The sequence below is a fragment of the Hippopotamus amphibius genome, chromosome 16 (genome assembly GCF_030028045.1).
Source record: "Hippopotamus amphibius kiboko isolate mHipAmp2 chromosome 16, mHipAmp2.hap2, whole genome shotgun sequence".
In the NCBI taxonomy this organism is placed as follows: domain Eukaryota; kingdom Metazoa; phylum Chordata; class Mammalia; order Artiodactyla; family Hippopotamidae; genus Hippopotamus; species Hippopotamus amphibius.
In genome coordinates, this window is record NC_080201.1 from 62,571,284 (window position 1) to 62,588,324 (window position 17,041).

The 17,041-nt window shown below is 53.0% G+C and overlaps 1 protein-coding gene across 1 annotated transcript; it reads left to right on the forward strand.

Moving 5' to 3' along the window:
* The first annotated feature begins 312 nt into the window (after positions 1-312).
* CACNG8 (calcium voltage-gated channel auxiliary subunit gamma 8) lies at positions 313-15,864 on the forward strand. Its single transcript, XM_057712950.1, is given in 7 exon segments — positions 313-362; positions 2,268-2,337; positions 2,339-2,377; positions 2,379-2,736; positions 12,248-12,331; positions 13,498-13,638; positions 15,119-15,864. Coding segments are annotated over 7 exon segments (1,488 nt in total).
* The last annotated feature ends 1,177 nt before the right edge of the window (positions 15,865-17,041 follow it).

Consider the following 17,041-nt stretch of genomic DNA (forward strand, 5'->3'; position numbering starts at 1 on the left):
GTGGTGCTGGTGGTGAGAGGGCACAGACGCTGGGTGAAGAGGCCGAGAGATGGAGAGGAGGGGAAACTCAGCGAATTTCTGGAGAGGAGAGAGAGGAAGGGGCCGGAAGTGAGGAGAGGGAGTCTGGGGATGCCAGGGTCCAGGGCACTGATGAATGGGGCCGGGGCAGGGGCTGTGCGTGGGCAGGCAGGAGTGGAGGTGAGGAGAGAACACACATGTGGGGCACTAGGCCCAGTTGCCATGGAGACACCCCCCCCCATAGACAACCTTTCCAGCACCCCTCCTTGGAGCAGACCCAGTGAGGGCCAGCTGATGGGGGCCGAAGAGGCCAAGGTCACCCTGGTACTGGAACCCAGTATCAGGTTTTTTTTTTTCCCTCCCCTAAGTCTTCCAGGCTCTTAACTAGAATAGGAGGTTTGGGAGAAGAAGTCTAGGATAAGAGTGAGTGGTGGAAGCAGGTAAGGGATGCATGCCTGGAAGAAGGGTTGGGGTGAGGTGGAAAAAGCAGGGCAGGGGGCGTGGTGGTGGGGTGCTGTGGGAGAGGAAAAAGGAATGGACCCTTGGGGGGTGCTGAGTGAGAAACTATTCCTGACTGAAAGAGAGTTGTGGTCTCGCGGATCACATTTTTCTAAGGTGCACAGTTTATGGAGGGGATCTTTTTACATTTGGAAGAAAAATGAGTGTACGGTGTATGTTCCTGCACAGGTGGAATAGTAGGGGGAGTTCTGGGGGTGTTCCCAAGAAGGGAAGTCTGGGGGAGCCATGGAGGGGATGCTCCTGAGCAGAAGAGATTCTGGGAGCTAGAGTGGGTGGAGGAGGATGGCAAGAGTGAAGGGGATTCTTCGTGATGTCAGAGAAGTCAGGGTAGGGGGGTGGGGGGAGTTTCTTTTAAGTTCAAGAGACAGTGGGAGGTCAAAGTGAGCTGGCCGGATCTGGAATTGGGGGGCTCATCCCCATAACAACGGCTCCAGAGAGGGGATTTGGAGGTAGTGGGAGATGGCGGAAGGGCAGAGGGTTGGGTTGAGGGGATGCTGGGCAGAGTTGGGGGGTTTCCTTCCACAGTAGTGAGTATACAGGTCAGAGCTTGAGAGATTTCTGAATGGAGAGGAATTTGGGGTCTGGAGAAAGGGATTCCTGTGAGTAGAAAATGCCATGCAACTCACGGAGGAAATTTTTCTTAATGGAGGAGAAAATGGTGGCTGTGATGAGTTTTTCTAAGTTTTAGAGATACTGGAGACCAGATTCAGAGGACTCCTATAAGCAAATGAAAGAGGGGGGGATTTTCCTTGAGTCAAAGACAGTAGGAGACGGGAGGGTGGTCCAACAAAGGCAAGTGGGGGTGGTTAGAGGGAATGTGATGGAGGTGGGGGGCATTCTTCTAAACCAGGGGGTCCAACAGTGTTGGAGTCTTTAAAAGAATCCCCCGGGGAGCTTTTAAAAACCTAGATGCTCAGGGCCACACCCCAGACCAATGAAATCGGGAATTTCTCAAGTATCAGTATCTTTAACGGTCCTGTGGTGATTTCAAGGTGTCATCAAGCTTGAGAACCCTTGGTCCAGAGACATAGGGTTCTGAGTGGGAAAGGGGGTTCCCATGCAGAGGAGACTGTGGAGGTGGGGTGATAGTGGTGACTGTGTGGTTTTCTGAGTTGCGCCAACAATGGGGATTAGTTTGGAAAATTTCGGTTTTGTTGTGTTTGTTGTTGATTTGTTTTGTTTTGTTTTGGTTTGGTTTGGTTTGGTTGTTTGTTTTGGTTTTGGTTTTTTCCAGCTAAGGAGAGACTGAGATATTTATTTTTCCTAAGTAGAGGCCATAGCAGGTGAAGAGGTGGGCCTTGCAGGGGAAGATAGGGAGTGGGCAGAACTTTATGAGAACATTTTGTAAGAAATGAGGAACAAGACAGGGGTTCCTCGGGAGGAGGAGGCACTGGGGGCTGGAGTGAGGGATGCTTTCCCTGTGGAGAGGATGGCGGGGGTGGGAGTGGGGGGCGGAGCTGGAGGGGCCTGCAGGAGTGTCCTACCAGGCTCTCAGGGATGCTGGGGGTATTTCTCAGAGTGGAATTAGTGGCAAGACTTTCTTGGACACGGGGAGATTTTTTTTCAGAGAAAAGAGGCAGAGGCAAGCAGAGTGGAAGGAGTTTCTTCAACCCGTGAAATAGTAAGGGATTTTTTTGGGGGGGTGGGTGTTGGGGGGTGCAGGTAAGGGGGTGTCCAGGGAGGTAAGCCCTGCTGTCTAATCCTTCATCTCGCTCCCTGCCCTCCACCAGCTGGTGACCATGGCCGCCCTCTGACCCCGTCCCCGGCCGCAGCCTGCTCCTCGCCGCCCCCTCCCCAGCCCCCCGGCCCCGGGCCCCCCACTTCTGCCTGCGCTGTGACACCCCCCAGCCGCCGGCACGGCCCCGCCCCCGCTGCCCCGGTGGTGGCCCACGGCCCCCCGGCTGCCCGTGGTCAAACTGGAGTCGCTGAAGCGCTGGAACGAAGAGAGGGGCCTCTGGTGCGAGAAGGGGGTGCAGGTGCTGCTGACGACGGTGGGCGCCTTCGCCGCCTTCGGCCTCATGACCATCGCCATCAGCACGGACTACTGGCTCTACACGCGCGCCTTCATCTGCAACACCACCAACCTCACGGCCGGCGACGACGCGCCCCCCCACCGCGGCGGCAGCGGCTCCTCCTCGGAGAAGAAGGACCCCGGCGGCCTCACCCACTCGGGACTCTGGAGGATCTGCTGCCTGGAAGGTAGGGTGGAGGGGGCCCCTGCCTCGCGCCCCTCCATTTGCGCCCCTGCCCCTCGGCCCCTCTGAGGCTGGGCTTCCTCCCTGTGAATCTCCCGGATTCCTGTGGTCTCTGCTGTGGCTCTCCCTTCCCACTCCTGTCCACCACCCCACCACCCCCGCCACTCCCCTCTGGGATTTTCTACTCTTCTCTGCATCCTGACCCTCTTCTGAATCCCGCCCCCCTCGCCTCGACCCTCGCCATTCACCCCTCCTCCCCATCTCTCCGCACGGCCTGCGCCCCCTCCACTCGGGACCCCCTTGATCTTATCTTTCCTTCATTCGTGGGGAAAGCCCCCTCTCCTCCCTCCCTCTCACCGCTGTGCTGCCTGGCCTCCCTGCACTAGGGGCTCCGACACTTGGGCCCTCTGCTTTTCCTCCCTCCTTCCCTCTCACCCTTGATCTTGACCCTGCTCCTCCTGGCCCTCTGCGTCTTCTCTCCCCACATCCCACCTCTGCCCTCTGAGCGTCCCTACCTCTTATGGACCCAGTCACAGCATCTGCCACACCTCCTCCATCCCTTTGGCCTCCCTTTGGCTGTTTTTCCCCTAAAACCTCATGCCCTATCTGCCCATAACTCCTGGCCCTCTCCTCTTTTCTCTTTGCGGCTTGTCCTCCAGTAGATCTTGTCTTGCTTGCCTCTCCCCAGCCAGCCTCCCAATCTGCCCTCCTGGTTCTTGTCCTCCTTGGTCTTTAGATGACTCTCTTTCATCTTCCCTCCACCCATCCTCCCTTTTACCTCTTCCTCCTTCCAGACCTTGTTTCTTGACACTGAGGCCATCGCCTCTTCTGATCTCCATCTTCCTTCTCTCCTTGGTCCTACTCTCCCTCTCACAGCCTGCCTCTCAGCTAGCTTCCTCTGCCTCCATCTCCCCCACTTATCCCCATGTCAGCCCTCTTCCTCCCAGCAACTCCTCTCAGCTTTGCCATTTCTTTCCACGTCGTATGGAGGTGTTGGGCTGGAAAGCAGGACACCTGGGTTGCAGTCCTCCTGTGCATCTGTCCCCCACGTGTGACTTGCTATCTCATCACCTGCCCGAGCCTCACAGCCCTGGTCTGCAACATGAAGGGGTGGGACCAGCCAAGCCCAAATTTCCCCATCTGGGGCCAAAAAGATAAAAATCTCTTCACTTTTATCCCTCTTTTCCCCATCTTGTCCTCCTCTGTTTTGCTAGACACCCTCAATTAGCAAGAAATGTTATTATCTCATTTAATCCTATGGGGGCAGGGGGACAGGATGCCACCCTCCTGTTGGGGATGAGGAAACCAAGGCTCAGAGAGGTTAAGCCACTTGCCCAAGGTCACCCAGCTGTGACTGGGGCAGAGCCAAGAGAACTCAGGTCTGATGGATGAGATTTGCAGATATGCTTTGTCTGGCGTGTGGAGTGTTTAAAACTGAAACCAAAATCTGAATCGGTTGCCAACATTTAAAAATAGGGAGATTGCACATTGAAAATCTGATTTCCGGCTTCTTTTGAACTAGTGGAAGATCTGACAACATGGGGCTAGTATCCTGCAGTGGCCACGGTTGGCCGGATCCGAGTAGCAGCTGCTTCCTCAGATCAGGCGTGGGGGTCTCCTTTTCCCCAGTCACCTCTTGTCCCTATCGCCTCACAGCCATCCAATGTTCTCATTATGTTACTTTCTTCTTCCTGTGGGTATTTCACTTCATCTTCATTCCCTGGTCTGACCGAGCACCAGGCACAGAGCTAAGTGTGGGGACTTGCATCCTGAAACCCCTAGGACAGGGTACAGCAAATAGGAGTAACTCTGTTTATTCAATCCCTCCTTCAACAACCACTACTTATTGAGTTTAGATTGGGTTGGCCAAAAAGTTCATTTGTTTTTAAGTAAAAATAAAAGACACTTGTCATTTTCACCAAGAACTTTATTGAGCCACGCATCCATTAACCAAATGAACTTTTTGGCGAACCCGATGCTTTGTGCCAGGACCTATTCTTGATTCCGGAGCTACAGCAGTAGGAGGCGAAAAAAACCCAGCAACAAACATCTCTGCTTTTTGTGGGTTGTTTTTTTTTTTTTTAAACTTGTCTTTTATCCTGGAGTAGAGCCAGTTAACAATGTTGTGATAGTTTCAGGTGCACAGCAAAGTGACTCAGCCATACGTATACATGTATCCGTTCTCCTCCCAACTCCCCTCCCATCTAGGCTGCCACACAAATTGAGCAGAGTTCCCTGTCCTGTACAGTAGGTCCTTGTTGGTTATCCATTTTCACTATAGCCATGTGTGCATGAAAGATCCCTGTGTTTATATGTCTTATATTCTAGGAGAGACAGATAATAAGGGAGATAAGTAAATACAGCGTCTAGGGTGTTAGCTGCAGCCGAGTGCTAAGGAGGAAAAAGAGCAAGAGTGGGGGTGGGAAGTGTTAGGGGCAAGGGTGTGAAACTGTAGAAACTGGAGATAAAGGAGACTGAGCAGCTGATATCCCAGGGACAGATGAATGAACCCAGAGAGGGAGCCATGTGGCTTCTGGAGGGAAATGCGTCCTTTAGGCTGTAAAAACATTGCTCAGGCTCTGCAGTGGGAATGTGCCTTCGTGTTTGACCACCAGGGGAGGCCCGCATGGCCAGGGCAGAGCTGGTGAGGAGGAACGTGGTAGGAGGTGCGGTCAAGACCATAACACGCACTTCCAGGTCCTGGAACGTAATTTGCTTTCCACATTGGAGGTTCGTGAGTGGAGGAGTGACAGGAGCTGGCATAAAGGTTAAGGGGATTACTCTTGCTGCTGTGTTGAGACTTTAAGAGGGAGGCAAAAGGGAAAATGAGAGGTGGCTTATCTGGGGTGGGAGCTGTGAAGTTTGGGTTTGAACTGAGAGTATATTCTGCAGCTACAGCCGGCAGGAATGGCTGATGGGGCAGGTGTAGAATGTGAGAGGGGAGAAGTGTCGGGCTGTCTCAAAAGCAGGGTTTTCCAGCCTCAGCGCTGTTGACATTTTGGGGTGGATAATTCCGTGTTGCAGCTGGTGGTGGTGGGGGGGTCGGGGGACGCATCCTGTGTGTTATAGGATGTTTAGCAGCATCCCTGGGCTCTACCTTCTAAACGCCAGCAGCATCCACCAGCGTGGCCACCAAAGTTGCCAACGGTCTCTATGCTAGGAGTGAAATTGCCCCAGTTGAGAATTACTGCTCTAAGGCTGTGGCCTGAGCCCCAAGAGAATGTGGTGAGCGTGGGGATGGAGGAGATTCATCCGATGGAACAGCTGGTATTTTATTGCGTGTTTTATTTTCTCTTATCTACTCTATTATAAGGAGGGCTATCACAAGTTCAGTTTTGGACGTGTTGAACTGAGGGCGCCTGTCAGAGATACTGTCTAGGACAGAAGTCCTTTCAACAGGAAAGGACCCACGAAGTGCCGTACAGTCAATCTTTTAGGCTTTGTGGGGCGTGCGATCTCTGCTGCTTTTACTCCTAAAAACAACCAGAGACAATGCGTGAGTGGAGGAGCGTGGCTGGGTTCCAATTAAACTTCCTTTACGGGCACTGACATTTGAATTTTATACCAGTTTCACGTACCACAAGATCGTCTCCTCTGACAGCTTTTCAATCACTAAAAAAAAAAAAAAAAAAAAAACGTAAAACCCATTCTTCGCTGGATGTGGCAGGCTGGGTTCAGCGCATGAGCCGTCGTTTGCTGACCCCCGATCTAGGATGTTAGGGATATGATGTATGAGGTCAGAGTTCAGGGGAGAGTCTGGGCTGGGGGCAGGGGGGTCAGGGCATTGCGGATGGATAAGCAGAGACAGAAATGAACCAAAAAATTCGTTGAAGGGCTGAAGCCTGAGCTAGGCCAGTATTAAAGGACAATCGGAGAGATGAGAAGAGCCAGCCAAGGGAGCTGAGAAAGGAGTGACTGCAGAGGTTTGGGGAAAATAATGAGGTAAGTGGGTCCCGGGAGCCACAGGAAGTGTGTTAAGGACGGGGTAAACGAAGGTCAACTTTATTGTTACTGTAATCACTATTCATAGGTCACTGAATGCTGACAATAGCCCTGCGCCCTGTGTACTACCATTACCCCCATCTCCTAGAAATTAACGCTTAAGGCTCAGAGAAGGGAAGCGAGTTTCCCAAGGTCACACAGCTCATATGCAGTAGCGTCTGGATTTGAATCCAGGTCTGTTTTGTTTCTTAGGAGTCAAAACAACACAGCCACCAGCCTCCATGCTATCGGGGATCCAAGCGTGTAGAAACTGGTCCCCCTGGGCCGTTGCACACTGAAGGCGCTGTGTCCCCAGGAATTCTTGCGTCCCATCCCCATCTCCCTCCACGCCTCTATGAGAAACTCAGTAGAGTGTAGTTATTGGGACACAGACTCTGGAACAAGACTGATTGGTTTACATCTATCTGCCAGGCACAGATAGATGACCTTGAACCACACATTCAACTTCTCTGTGGTTTATTTCCATCATGGGTGAAATGGGGATTATACCAGTCCCTAACCCACAGAGCTGTGGAGGGAATTCAATGAGTTATTGCGTGTAAAGCATTCAAAAGGCCAGCACACATGGAGTAAAGGCTAGATTATGTAGTTTATATTCTGTTTTTCTTATTATTAGGAATTCAGGTGACCAAGCCCTGAGTTTCCCCTCCTCGATACCCCAGAAGTCCCAGCCTCCCAACCAGCACCGCCCAATAGAAACATCACACCAGCTGCCTACATAACTTAAATGTTTCTAGTAGTGACATTAAAACAAGTATAAAAGGGAAGGTCCAATGAATCTAATTTAACAAATACGATTTATACAACATAATACATTAATATAAATGTTAGTAATATATTTTATGTAACGAAGCATAGCCAAAATATTATTTTAACAGGTTAGTAATATAACAGTTATTAATGAAATACCATGCAGCTTTCCTCATACTGAACCTGAAATCTGGTGCATAGTCTCCGCTCACACGTCCTCTCAATTGCCACGTTTCAAATGCGGCCAGAACCAACCCCAGGGCTTGGGGCATCCGTGTGGGTCCAGCTCCCTTCCCAGGAGTCTCAGCCTCCAGTCTGGGCCCACAGCCCAATTTATTCGAGCCGACTACATAAAGCCCCCATGCTCAGCACTTTGCATGTCTTATTATCTCATTGAATCCTCCCAATTGCTCCAGGGGGAAGGTATTATTATCACTGGAGTTTGTCAGCGCAGGAAGCTGCTGGCCAGAAAGGGGAAGTGAGTCAGCCACATGGAGACCCAGCACGCGAGGGGCAGAGCCCGAGTCCTCACCGCCGTATGCAGCTCCGCCCCGCCCCCCCCGCCCCGCCCCTCGCCTGCCCCGGTCTGTGCTGGGCTGGCCCTGGGGGACACTCAGGGACGCATCGCCACCGCCCCTGCACGTAAAGAGCTCCCAGCCCAGCCGGTGGGCGGATAGGCAGAGGCAGGCCGCAGAACCCCCATCTATTCTGCACTTGCCTCTATGTTTCCCCGAACGCTTATCCAACCGTAGTTTGTCATATCACCACACTCATTTTCCAAACGAGGACGCCGAGGAGGCTCAGGGGTGTTCAAGTCCCCAAAGCCACACAGCTGGGCAGTGGCGGCCCCTGGCACGTGAGTCCGGAGAATGTGATTCCAAAGCCCAGTGCTTGTGGCCACCATAACCACTACGCTGTACTGCCCTGAATATGCTCACCTCTGGGACTTCCCTGGCGGTCCAGTGGTCAGGACTCCGCGCTTGCATTGCAGCCGGTTCGATCCGCAGTGGGAACTAAGATCCCACAAGCCTTGGGCATGGCCAAAAATAGCTCACTTTGGAGGCCCAGAGTCTCCTCCCCATGCTTTACCATCTATATGCGACTGAGCAATTCCTCAGCTTGCTCACCTGTAAAGCAGGGAGACCATTATTGTGCCTCAGTTTCCTCACCTGTAAAGCAGAGAGACCATTATTGCCTAGTATCTAATGGTTGGTCATGCACTACTGAGTGTTAATACCTGTCAAATGCTTCGAGCGGTGCCTGGTGTGTGGTTAGCTCTCAGTAAGTACTGGTTATCATTACTGCCAGTGTGACTAGTCTGTGGAGAGAGTCTGCATGCCCTGTACTTTCCATGCTCAATCTCACTGAGTTATCATTTATGTTTTGAGAGAAGTACTGTAATCCCATTCAAGAAAGGAGAGAACGTGAACCCACCTACCACACCATAACGGATGTGCTGATGGATAAGCGTTTGCACCCAAAAGGTGTATCTTCATGCATTCATTTGATTGCTTTTAAGTGTAGTAAAATGCACATAACATAAAATGTATCATCTTAACCATTTTAAAAAGCACAGTTCAGTACTGTTAAGTATACTCACGTTGTGTACCCAAGCTCCAAATTTCTTTTCATCTGGCAAAACTGAAACTGTACCCGTTCTTCCCCACTCCCAGACCCTGGCAACCATCATTCTTCTTTCTGTCTCTATGAATTTGAGCACTCCAGATACCTCATATGAGTGGAATCATACCATATTTGTATTTTTGTGACTGACATTTCATTTTGCATAATGTCTTAAAGATTCATCTAGGTTGTAGCATGTGGCAGAATTCCCTTGCTTTTATTTCTTTATTTATTTATTTTTTATTGGAATATAATTGCGTTACACTCTTGTACCAGTTTTTGAGGTACACCAAGGTAACTCATCTGTATTTATACACATATCCCCGTATTCCCTCCCTCCCTCGACTCCCCCCCACCCTCCCCGTCCCAGTCCTCTAAGGCATCATCTATCCTCGAGCTGAACTCCTTTTGTTATACAGCAACTTCCCACTGGCTATCTATTTTACAGTTGGTAGTATATATATGTCTATGCTACTCTCTCACTTCGTCTCAGCTTCCCCTTCACCCCCCACCCCCTCAAACCTCGAGTTCTCCAGTCCATTCTCTGCATCTGCGTCCTTGTTCTTGTCTTGTCACTGAGTTCATCAGTACCATTTTTAGATTCCATATATATGAGTTAGCATACAATATTTGTCTTTCTCTTTCTGACTTACTTCACTCTGTATGACAGACTCCGGGTCTATCCACCTCATGACATATAGCTCCATCTCATTTCTTTTTATAGCTGAGTAATATTCCATTGTATATATATATGCCACATCTTCTTTATCCAAGAATTCCCTTACTTTTATGTTTGTTTGTTTGTTTGTTTGTTTGTTTGTTTTGTGGTGCACGGGCTTAGTTGCTCCGCGGCATGTGGGATCTTCCTGGGGCAGGGCTCGAACCCGTGTGCCCTGCATTGGCAGGCGGATTCTTACCCACTGCGCCACCTAGGATGTCCCCCTTACTTTTAAAGGCTGAATAATATTCCAGTCGACGTATACGCCATGCTTTGTTTATCAGTTCACCCGTTGATGGATACTTAGGTTGCTTTTGGCTGTTGTGAATGATGTTACTGTGAAAATGGAGGGACAGATATTTCTTAGAGATCCTGCTTTCAATTCTTTGGGGTATGTACCCAGAAGTGGACTTGTTGGATCATATAGTAATTTTGTTTTTAATTTTTTGAGGAACCTCTATAGTACTGTCCATAGCGACGGCACCATTTTCCCTTCCCACCAACAGTGCACACGGGCTCCAATTTCTCCACATGCTCAGCAACACTTGTTATTTTCTATTTTGTTTTCTTTTCTTTTGTTTGTTTATAGTAGCCATCCTAATGGGATGGTATCATATCTGTGAGGTGGTATTTCATTGCTGTTTTCATACGCATTTCCCTAATGATTAGTGATGTTGAGCTTATTTTCATGTGCCTGTTGCCCATTCAATCATTCTTCCATAAAAATATCTATTCAGTACTTACCATGTGTTAAGTATTGTTCTAGATGTTGGGGAAAAAGTGGTGAACAGCCTATAAGCTTGCATTCCAGTGGAGGCAAACTGCTGTGTGTTTGAATTCTGCTTCCACCACCCATCAGCTGTGAATTGATGAACCCTTTTTATGCCTCTACTTTCTCACCTGGACAATGGGTTTATGGCGTGGTATCAACGGAACACTTAATTGTGTTCCAGGCAAAGTGCTAAATCTCTATACCTGGATTCAACCCTCACAACAACCTGGTGAGGTACGTCCTAGTATCCCCTTATTATAGGAAAAGGGACTGAAGCAAACTGGCCCAAGTAAGGCCAACAAGTTCACAGAATAAGGATGTGATGGATACGGGCTTCATTACAAAGCTGTGCGACTCCAGTTCTCAACGTTTGGCCACTGCACAACACCAATAACATTATCTATTTCATGCGTCTCCTAGGAGCTCCAGATGAGTGAATCCACCTAGGAAGCACGTAACAAATGTTAGCTCTTAGTGGAATTATTCACCTCCTTGAAGTCCTTCTTTCCAATCCTTTCCTTTACCCCCATCGCTTCCCCTGTCATCTTCTGCCTTGAATCTCCCCTTCTGGTATCCTTATACTCATTCGTAACTCAATTCTTTCAACACTCATTTCTTGAGGCCTCCTTTGTGCTAAGCAATGCTACGGACACACAGAGGAATCAGACCCCATGCCCTTCCCCTGCAGGAACCCCCAGCGTGCGGAGGAAGATCGAAAATCAACCCAATGCATGCTAAAAAGAGGGTAGCGCCGGGAGCTGCTACACCCCAGAGTGTGTGGGAGGTGTGTGTGTGAGGGAAAGCTTCCTCAGGTGCCCCGTGCACTGCTCACTCACTCGCAAGGGTACGTTTTTCACCAGTGAAGAATGTGAGAAGAATGTTCCACAGTGCTGGCCAGAGGCCGGGAGGTTGGAAGGAGCCTGGAGAATCGAGGAAACAAAATGTATTTAAATTTATACTTATTTATATATGTCTCCAGCTAGGTAAGGATGTGGGTTCTGAGAGGGAGGAAGTGGCTGGGACTGCAGGACCCCTGGAGGCATACTGCACCCCCACCGTGTTTGCTGCAATCGCTCCATCTCCTCCCAAAGGAATTCCAGGTGCAGTGCGCACAGAGCATCCCTCTCCCCCATAAGGAGGACTGAAGAGACGACAACCCCGGTGATCCACTGGGGCTGCTCTCTCCTTACAATTGGACTCAAGACTTCATAGGGCTTCATGGGAAGTGTAGTCCTCCTCGCCTTCTGTCGCCTCGTCGTTTTCCCACGCATTTTCAACAGGTTTCGTGTTGAAGGGTGCTTTGACATTGCTGAAACAAACGACTTCTTTCTTATAGAGGTGGATACAGAGGCTGGAGACGCTGTCCTCGTCCAGGTTACAGGGCAAATATCCTTGCGTCCTTTTAGCGACTGTTGGATGGGTTTTTGTTTTCTTTCTTCCTTCCTTCCTTTTTCCTTTTTTTCTTTTTTTTAACTGGTAGGGAAACTGAGGCCAGGAAGGTTGAAAGTTTGTCCCAGGTGTGCAGACAGGCTCAGGAGCCAGCACCTCCTGTCTCCCAATCACAAGGGGCTTGAAGAAGGGGAGGGTCTCTTCTCACCCGGGGTTTCCCTCTCTTAAGCGCCCACCACCATCACTCCCATTCCCCTCCAGGGTTGAAAAGAGGCGTCTGCGTGAAGATCAATCATTTCCCGGAGGACACGGACTACGACCATGACAGCGCGGAGTATCTGCTCCGTACGTGGGGGTCGGGGACACAGTGGGGGGACTGCCGGGCTTGGGCCCGTGGAAGGGGAGAGGGAGCTGTGTTCCTGTACTTTTAACGACACTCGGAGGTGAACTTGTCAGCCAATCCAAGCCCAGATACTGAGATCCTCTTGTCCCCGATTGGCTCGGGGGTCTCTTTCCCGCCCCCTCCTCTCACCTTGGGGCGGGCTGAGAGGGGATCCCGGGAGCTGATTGGCCGCCGTGCTGGCCTGGGTCCTCGAGGCAACTCAGTGCAGTGACTCTCTGGGCTGGGATTGGTCACTGCGCTCTGGGGCCGTGAGGCAATCTGCGGCGCGGACGGGCCACTCTCGGGAGCTGGCTGGGGAAGCCAGTGGTGCGATTGGTAGCTACCCGAGAACGCGGCAAATCCCGAATTATGATTGGCTGCGGCCTCAGCCAGGCTCAGAAATCGCAAAATCTGGTTGCCTAGGCTTTGGGGGAGGGTGGAAAGGAATGCAGAGAAAGGGAGGGAGAGAGAAAGAAAGAGAAGAGAAACCCAGAGCTACAAATGAAGCCAGGCAGAAAAGGGAGGGGGGCGGACGGAGAGGAGGAAGGGAAGAAGAGAGAGCGGGAGAGGGAGGAGGAAGGAGGCAGGGGAAGACAGAAGAGAAACCCAGAGACATAGGCGAAGCCAGGCAGAAATGGGGGAGGGGGGAGTGGGAGCGAGGGAGAGATTTAGATTCTATAGAAAGAAGGATCTGGAGAAAAGGGAAAAAATGCGCAGAAGAGAGGAAGAGAAAGGGCGTGCGAGGAGGAAAAAGAGGGAGGGAGAGGTTACACACAGAAATAGAGACGTTCAGAGGGAGAAAAAAAAAAGAGGGAGAGTGATTAGAAAAATAAAAGGGAGTAAAAATATGCCAGGAGAGAGAAAAATAGAGGAAGAAAGAAAATGAGAGGCAAGCAGATCGAGAAATAGAGAAATTTTAAAGAGGAGGGAAAGTGAGACAAAAAAAAAGAAAATAACCAGAACACAGGCACAGAAGGAGAATTGGAGAACCAGCAAGAGAGAAACAGATACGAAGGCAGGCAGGAGGCGCGGGGCGCCGGTGGGGGGTGGGGGGGGGGAACAGGCGGCCGAGTCTGACGCCCTGGTTCCCACCCCTCCCCTCTCTCTTCCCCTCCTCTCCTTTCTCCAGGAGTCGTCCGGGCCTCCAGCATTTTCCCCATCCTCAGTGCCATCCTGCTGCTGCTCGGGGGGGTGTGCGTGGCGGCCTCCCGGGTCTACAAGTCCAAGAGGAACATCATTCTGGGAGCAGGCATCCTGTTCGTGGCAGCAGGTGAGAGGCAGAGGGAGGGGGCGGCCCACCTGCGCGCGCGCACGTGTGTGCGCGCGCGCGCCTGCAAAGCTACCCTGCCCGGGGGCTTCCTGGGGCCCGGAGCCTTCCCAGGCTCTTCCCAAGCGCCATCGCCACCCACTGGGAGAGGTAGGTGTCGCCTTCTCGCAGTCTTCTGGGGGAGTGAACCCAGCGCAGACAGGTATCCACCGCGTAACCCGGGATGCCAGGAGTTTAGATTCCAAAGCTCGCGGTCCAGGAGCCGGAAGGGGCGGAGCTTGGGAGAGGGGGTGGGGCCTTGAGGCCGAATGGCTGTCTCGAAGATAGAGATGACCCCCGCCTGACAGGGAGAAAGTGATTTGGATTCAGGTGGGGCGGAGCCTGCTCTAGGGGGCGGGGCCTCGTGGACTCCAGTGTATCCTAGAAGCGGCTGATCCTGCGAAAGCATCCAGACCAACTTGGTAGTGAGGCGGGGCTTTAAGGGGCAAGACCCTCTCTCTACTCGAAGTGAGTGGTCCTGGGAAATTCCAGGAGTCAGAGCCTTTTCGAAGGGATGGAATCCAGAGGAGAAGGGGGAGGCTTTAGCATAAATAGCAGGGGACGCTTTGGAGATGGATCAAGATCTGCAGGGGGTGGTGCTTGGAGGATTTGAAAGGCGTGGCTAACTATACCTGGGACGGAGGTGGAGCCTGGCCTCGACCCTCAGGGGGCGGGGATTAGCAAGCTGGAGGCGGGGCTTAGAGTAGATGGGAGACCTGCTTTAATAAGAGTGGTACGGGGAAGGCCTAGAATAGATGAAAGTCATGAAAGAGTTCAGAGCCGCCAGAGTCAGGGCCTAGAGAGTCAGAGCGGGATCACCTCCTTAAAAGAGCTCAAAAGAGCAGAGGGTGAGGCCTAGGGAACACCAAGATTTAAAAAGTTAAGAGTGGAAGTAGGCCAATCAGGGTAGGGCCTGGAAACCGTGGCCAGAGTCATCTTATCAAGGGCAGAGTTTAGGCCAGAGAGGGAAGGGCCTGGACCATCTGGAGAAGAGTTTAGACCATCTGGGGTAGGAATCGGGCCGTCCTGGAGGGATCTGGACCACTAAGGGTGAGCCTAAACCATCTGGGGTGGGCCCTGGACCAACCGGGCCTGAGTTTAGACCAGACAGGATGGGCTTTAGACCAACAAGAGTAGGACTTGAATTAGCTGGAGATGGTGGACCATCTGAAGTGGGATTTGGGGACCTTTGGGACGGGGCCTGGGCCAGCTGGGGAGGAATTTAGACCACCCGGGAAGGGGCTTGGACCAAAATGGAGCCGGGCCTAGACCATCGGGGGTGGAGCTTAGACCAGAGTGGGGCAGGGTGTGGGCCATTTGGGCAGGGCCTAGACCATCGGGGTGGAGCTTAGGCGGGGGCGGGGCCTGGGCCGGCGGGGGTGGGCCGCGGGCGGGGGCGGGGCCAGGGCGGCCTCGAGGCTCCCGTCTGACCGTCCCCGCCCAGGCCTGAGCAACATCATCGGCGTGATCGTGTACATCTCGGCCAACGCGGGCGAGCCGGGCCCGAAGCGGGACGAGGAGAAGAAGAACCACTACTCGTACGGCTGGTCCTTCTACTTCGGCGGGCTGTCGTTCATCCTGGCCGAGGTGATCGGCGTGCTGGCCGTCAACATCTACATCGAGCGCAGCCGCGAGGCGCACTGCCAGTCTCGCTCGGACCTGCTCAAGGCCGGCGGGGGCGCGGGCGGCAGTGGCGGGAGCGGCCCCTCGGCCATCCTCCGTCTGCCCAGTTACCGCTTCCGCTACCGCCGCCGCTCCCGCTCTAGCTCCCGCTCCAGCGAGCCGTCGCCGTCGCGGGACGCGTCTCCCGGCGGCGCCGGGGGCCCGGGCTTCGCCTCCACGGACATCTCCATGTACACGCTCAGCCGCGACCCGTCCAAGGGCAGCGTGGCCGCGGGGCTGGCGAGCGCCGGTGCCGGCGGCGGGGCGTACGGCGGCGCGGCGGGGGGCGCGGGGGGCGGCGGCGGGGCGGGCGCCGAGCGGGACCGCGGGGGGGCGTCCGGCTTCCTCACGCTGCACAACGCCTTCCCCAAGGAGGCGGGCGGCGGCGTCACGGTCACGGTCACCGGGCCGCCCGCCGCGCCCGCGCCCGCCCCGCCCGCGCCCGCCGCGCCAGCCCCCGGGACCCTGGCCAAGGAGGCCGCCGCCTCCAACACCAACACGCTCAACAGGAAAACCACGCCCGTGTAGGGGCGCGACGGGGGGCGCCGAGGGGGGCGTGTCCGGGGCGCGTGCGCGGGCGCGCGTGCAACGAGGCTGCCGGGGGTCGGGGGCGCCCCCCTCCTTCCCCGTGAGCGCGCTGGAGACTGCTTGGCCTTCCCCCGCGCCCCCTCCGCACCCCCCCGGGCGTGGGGGAGCACCCCCCGCCCTCTGAATCAGGGACCCTGAGGGAGGGGGACGGGAAGGGAAGGGAAGGGAGGGGGCCGTTGGGAGGGAGCGTCGTGTTTTATTTTTTTGGTGGGATGGGGGGAGGGGGGAGGGCTGTGGTGTTTTTTGCAGTTTTGAGATGTTTTCTTTTTAATGTTTTGCTGTGTGCATGTGGGGGCGGGGCAGGGGGGTGGGACTCCCAGCCCAGCTCATCTCCTGGAGAGGGGCCCATAACACACGAATATATAGTTATACCTACAAACTATATATATGCTCTATATAAAGGGACAGAAAGATAAAAGAAGGGATGCAGAAAGGCAAAGTGACAAGGGATGGACGTGGGCCTTCATTCATTTCTACATTCATCATTCCACAAAGCCTCGAAAGCATCTGCTATGTACCAGGGTGGCGCTGGGGAGGAAACATAAACAGGTCCAGAGACAGACTTGACCATTCATTACCAGCAATTTATTTGCGTACTTAAGTGCCATGCATTGTGCTGAATGCTGAGTCTACAGAAGGAAGGAAGTCAGACAGGGACCCCAACATCCTCAGAGAGTTGCATGAGACAGACATTAATCAAAGAATTGTGGACACAACAGTAAGTTACAGTTAGGGCAAAGGAGAAGTCTGAAATGCAACAAAATGCTCCTTCAGGGAGGCTTAACCCAGTTTAAAAGGAAGGGATATTTTAACCAACACTGAAAAGATGACAAGAAGCCAGCCAGGTGAAGCCGGACGGAAGTGTCTTAGCCAGAGAACAGCATATGCAAAGGCCCTGGGGCGGGAATAGCTTCCAGAGAAGGGGAACATGTATGTAAGTGAGTCAGGTGCAGATGGAACAAGATGAGGCCGGAGATGCAGACCGGGCCAGACTGCCCAGGGGCTTGTAGGTTAGGTCAAGAATTTAGATTTTATTCTGAGGGCAGTTGGGGAGCCATGGAATGGCTTTAAATCATAACATGAATGGTGTACAAAGGGAGGCAGGAACTCAGAGATG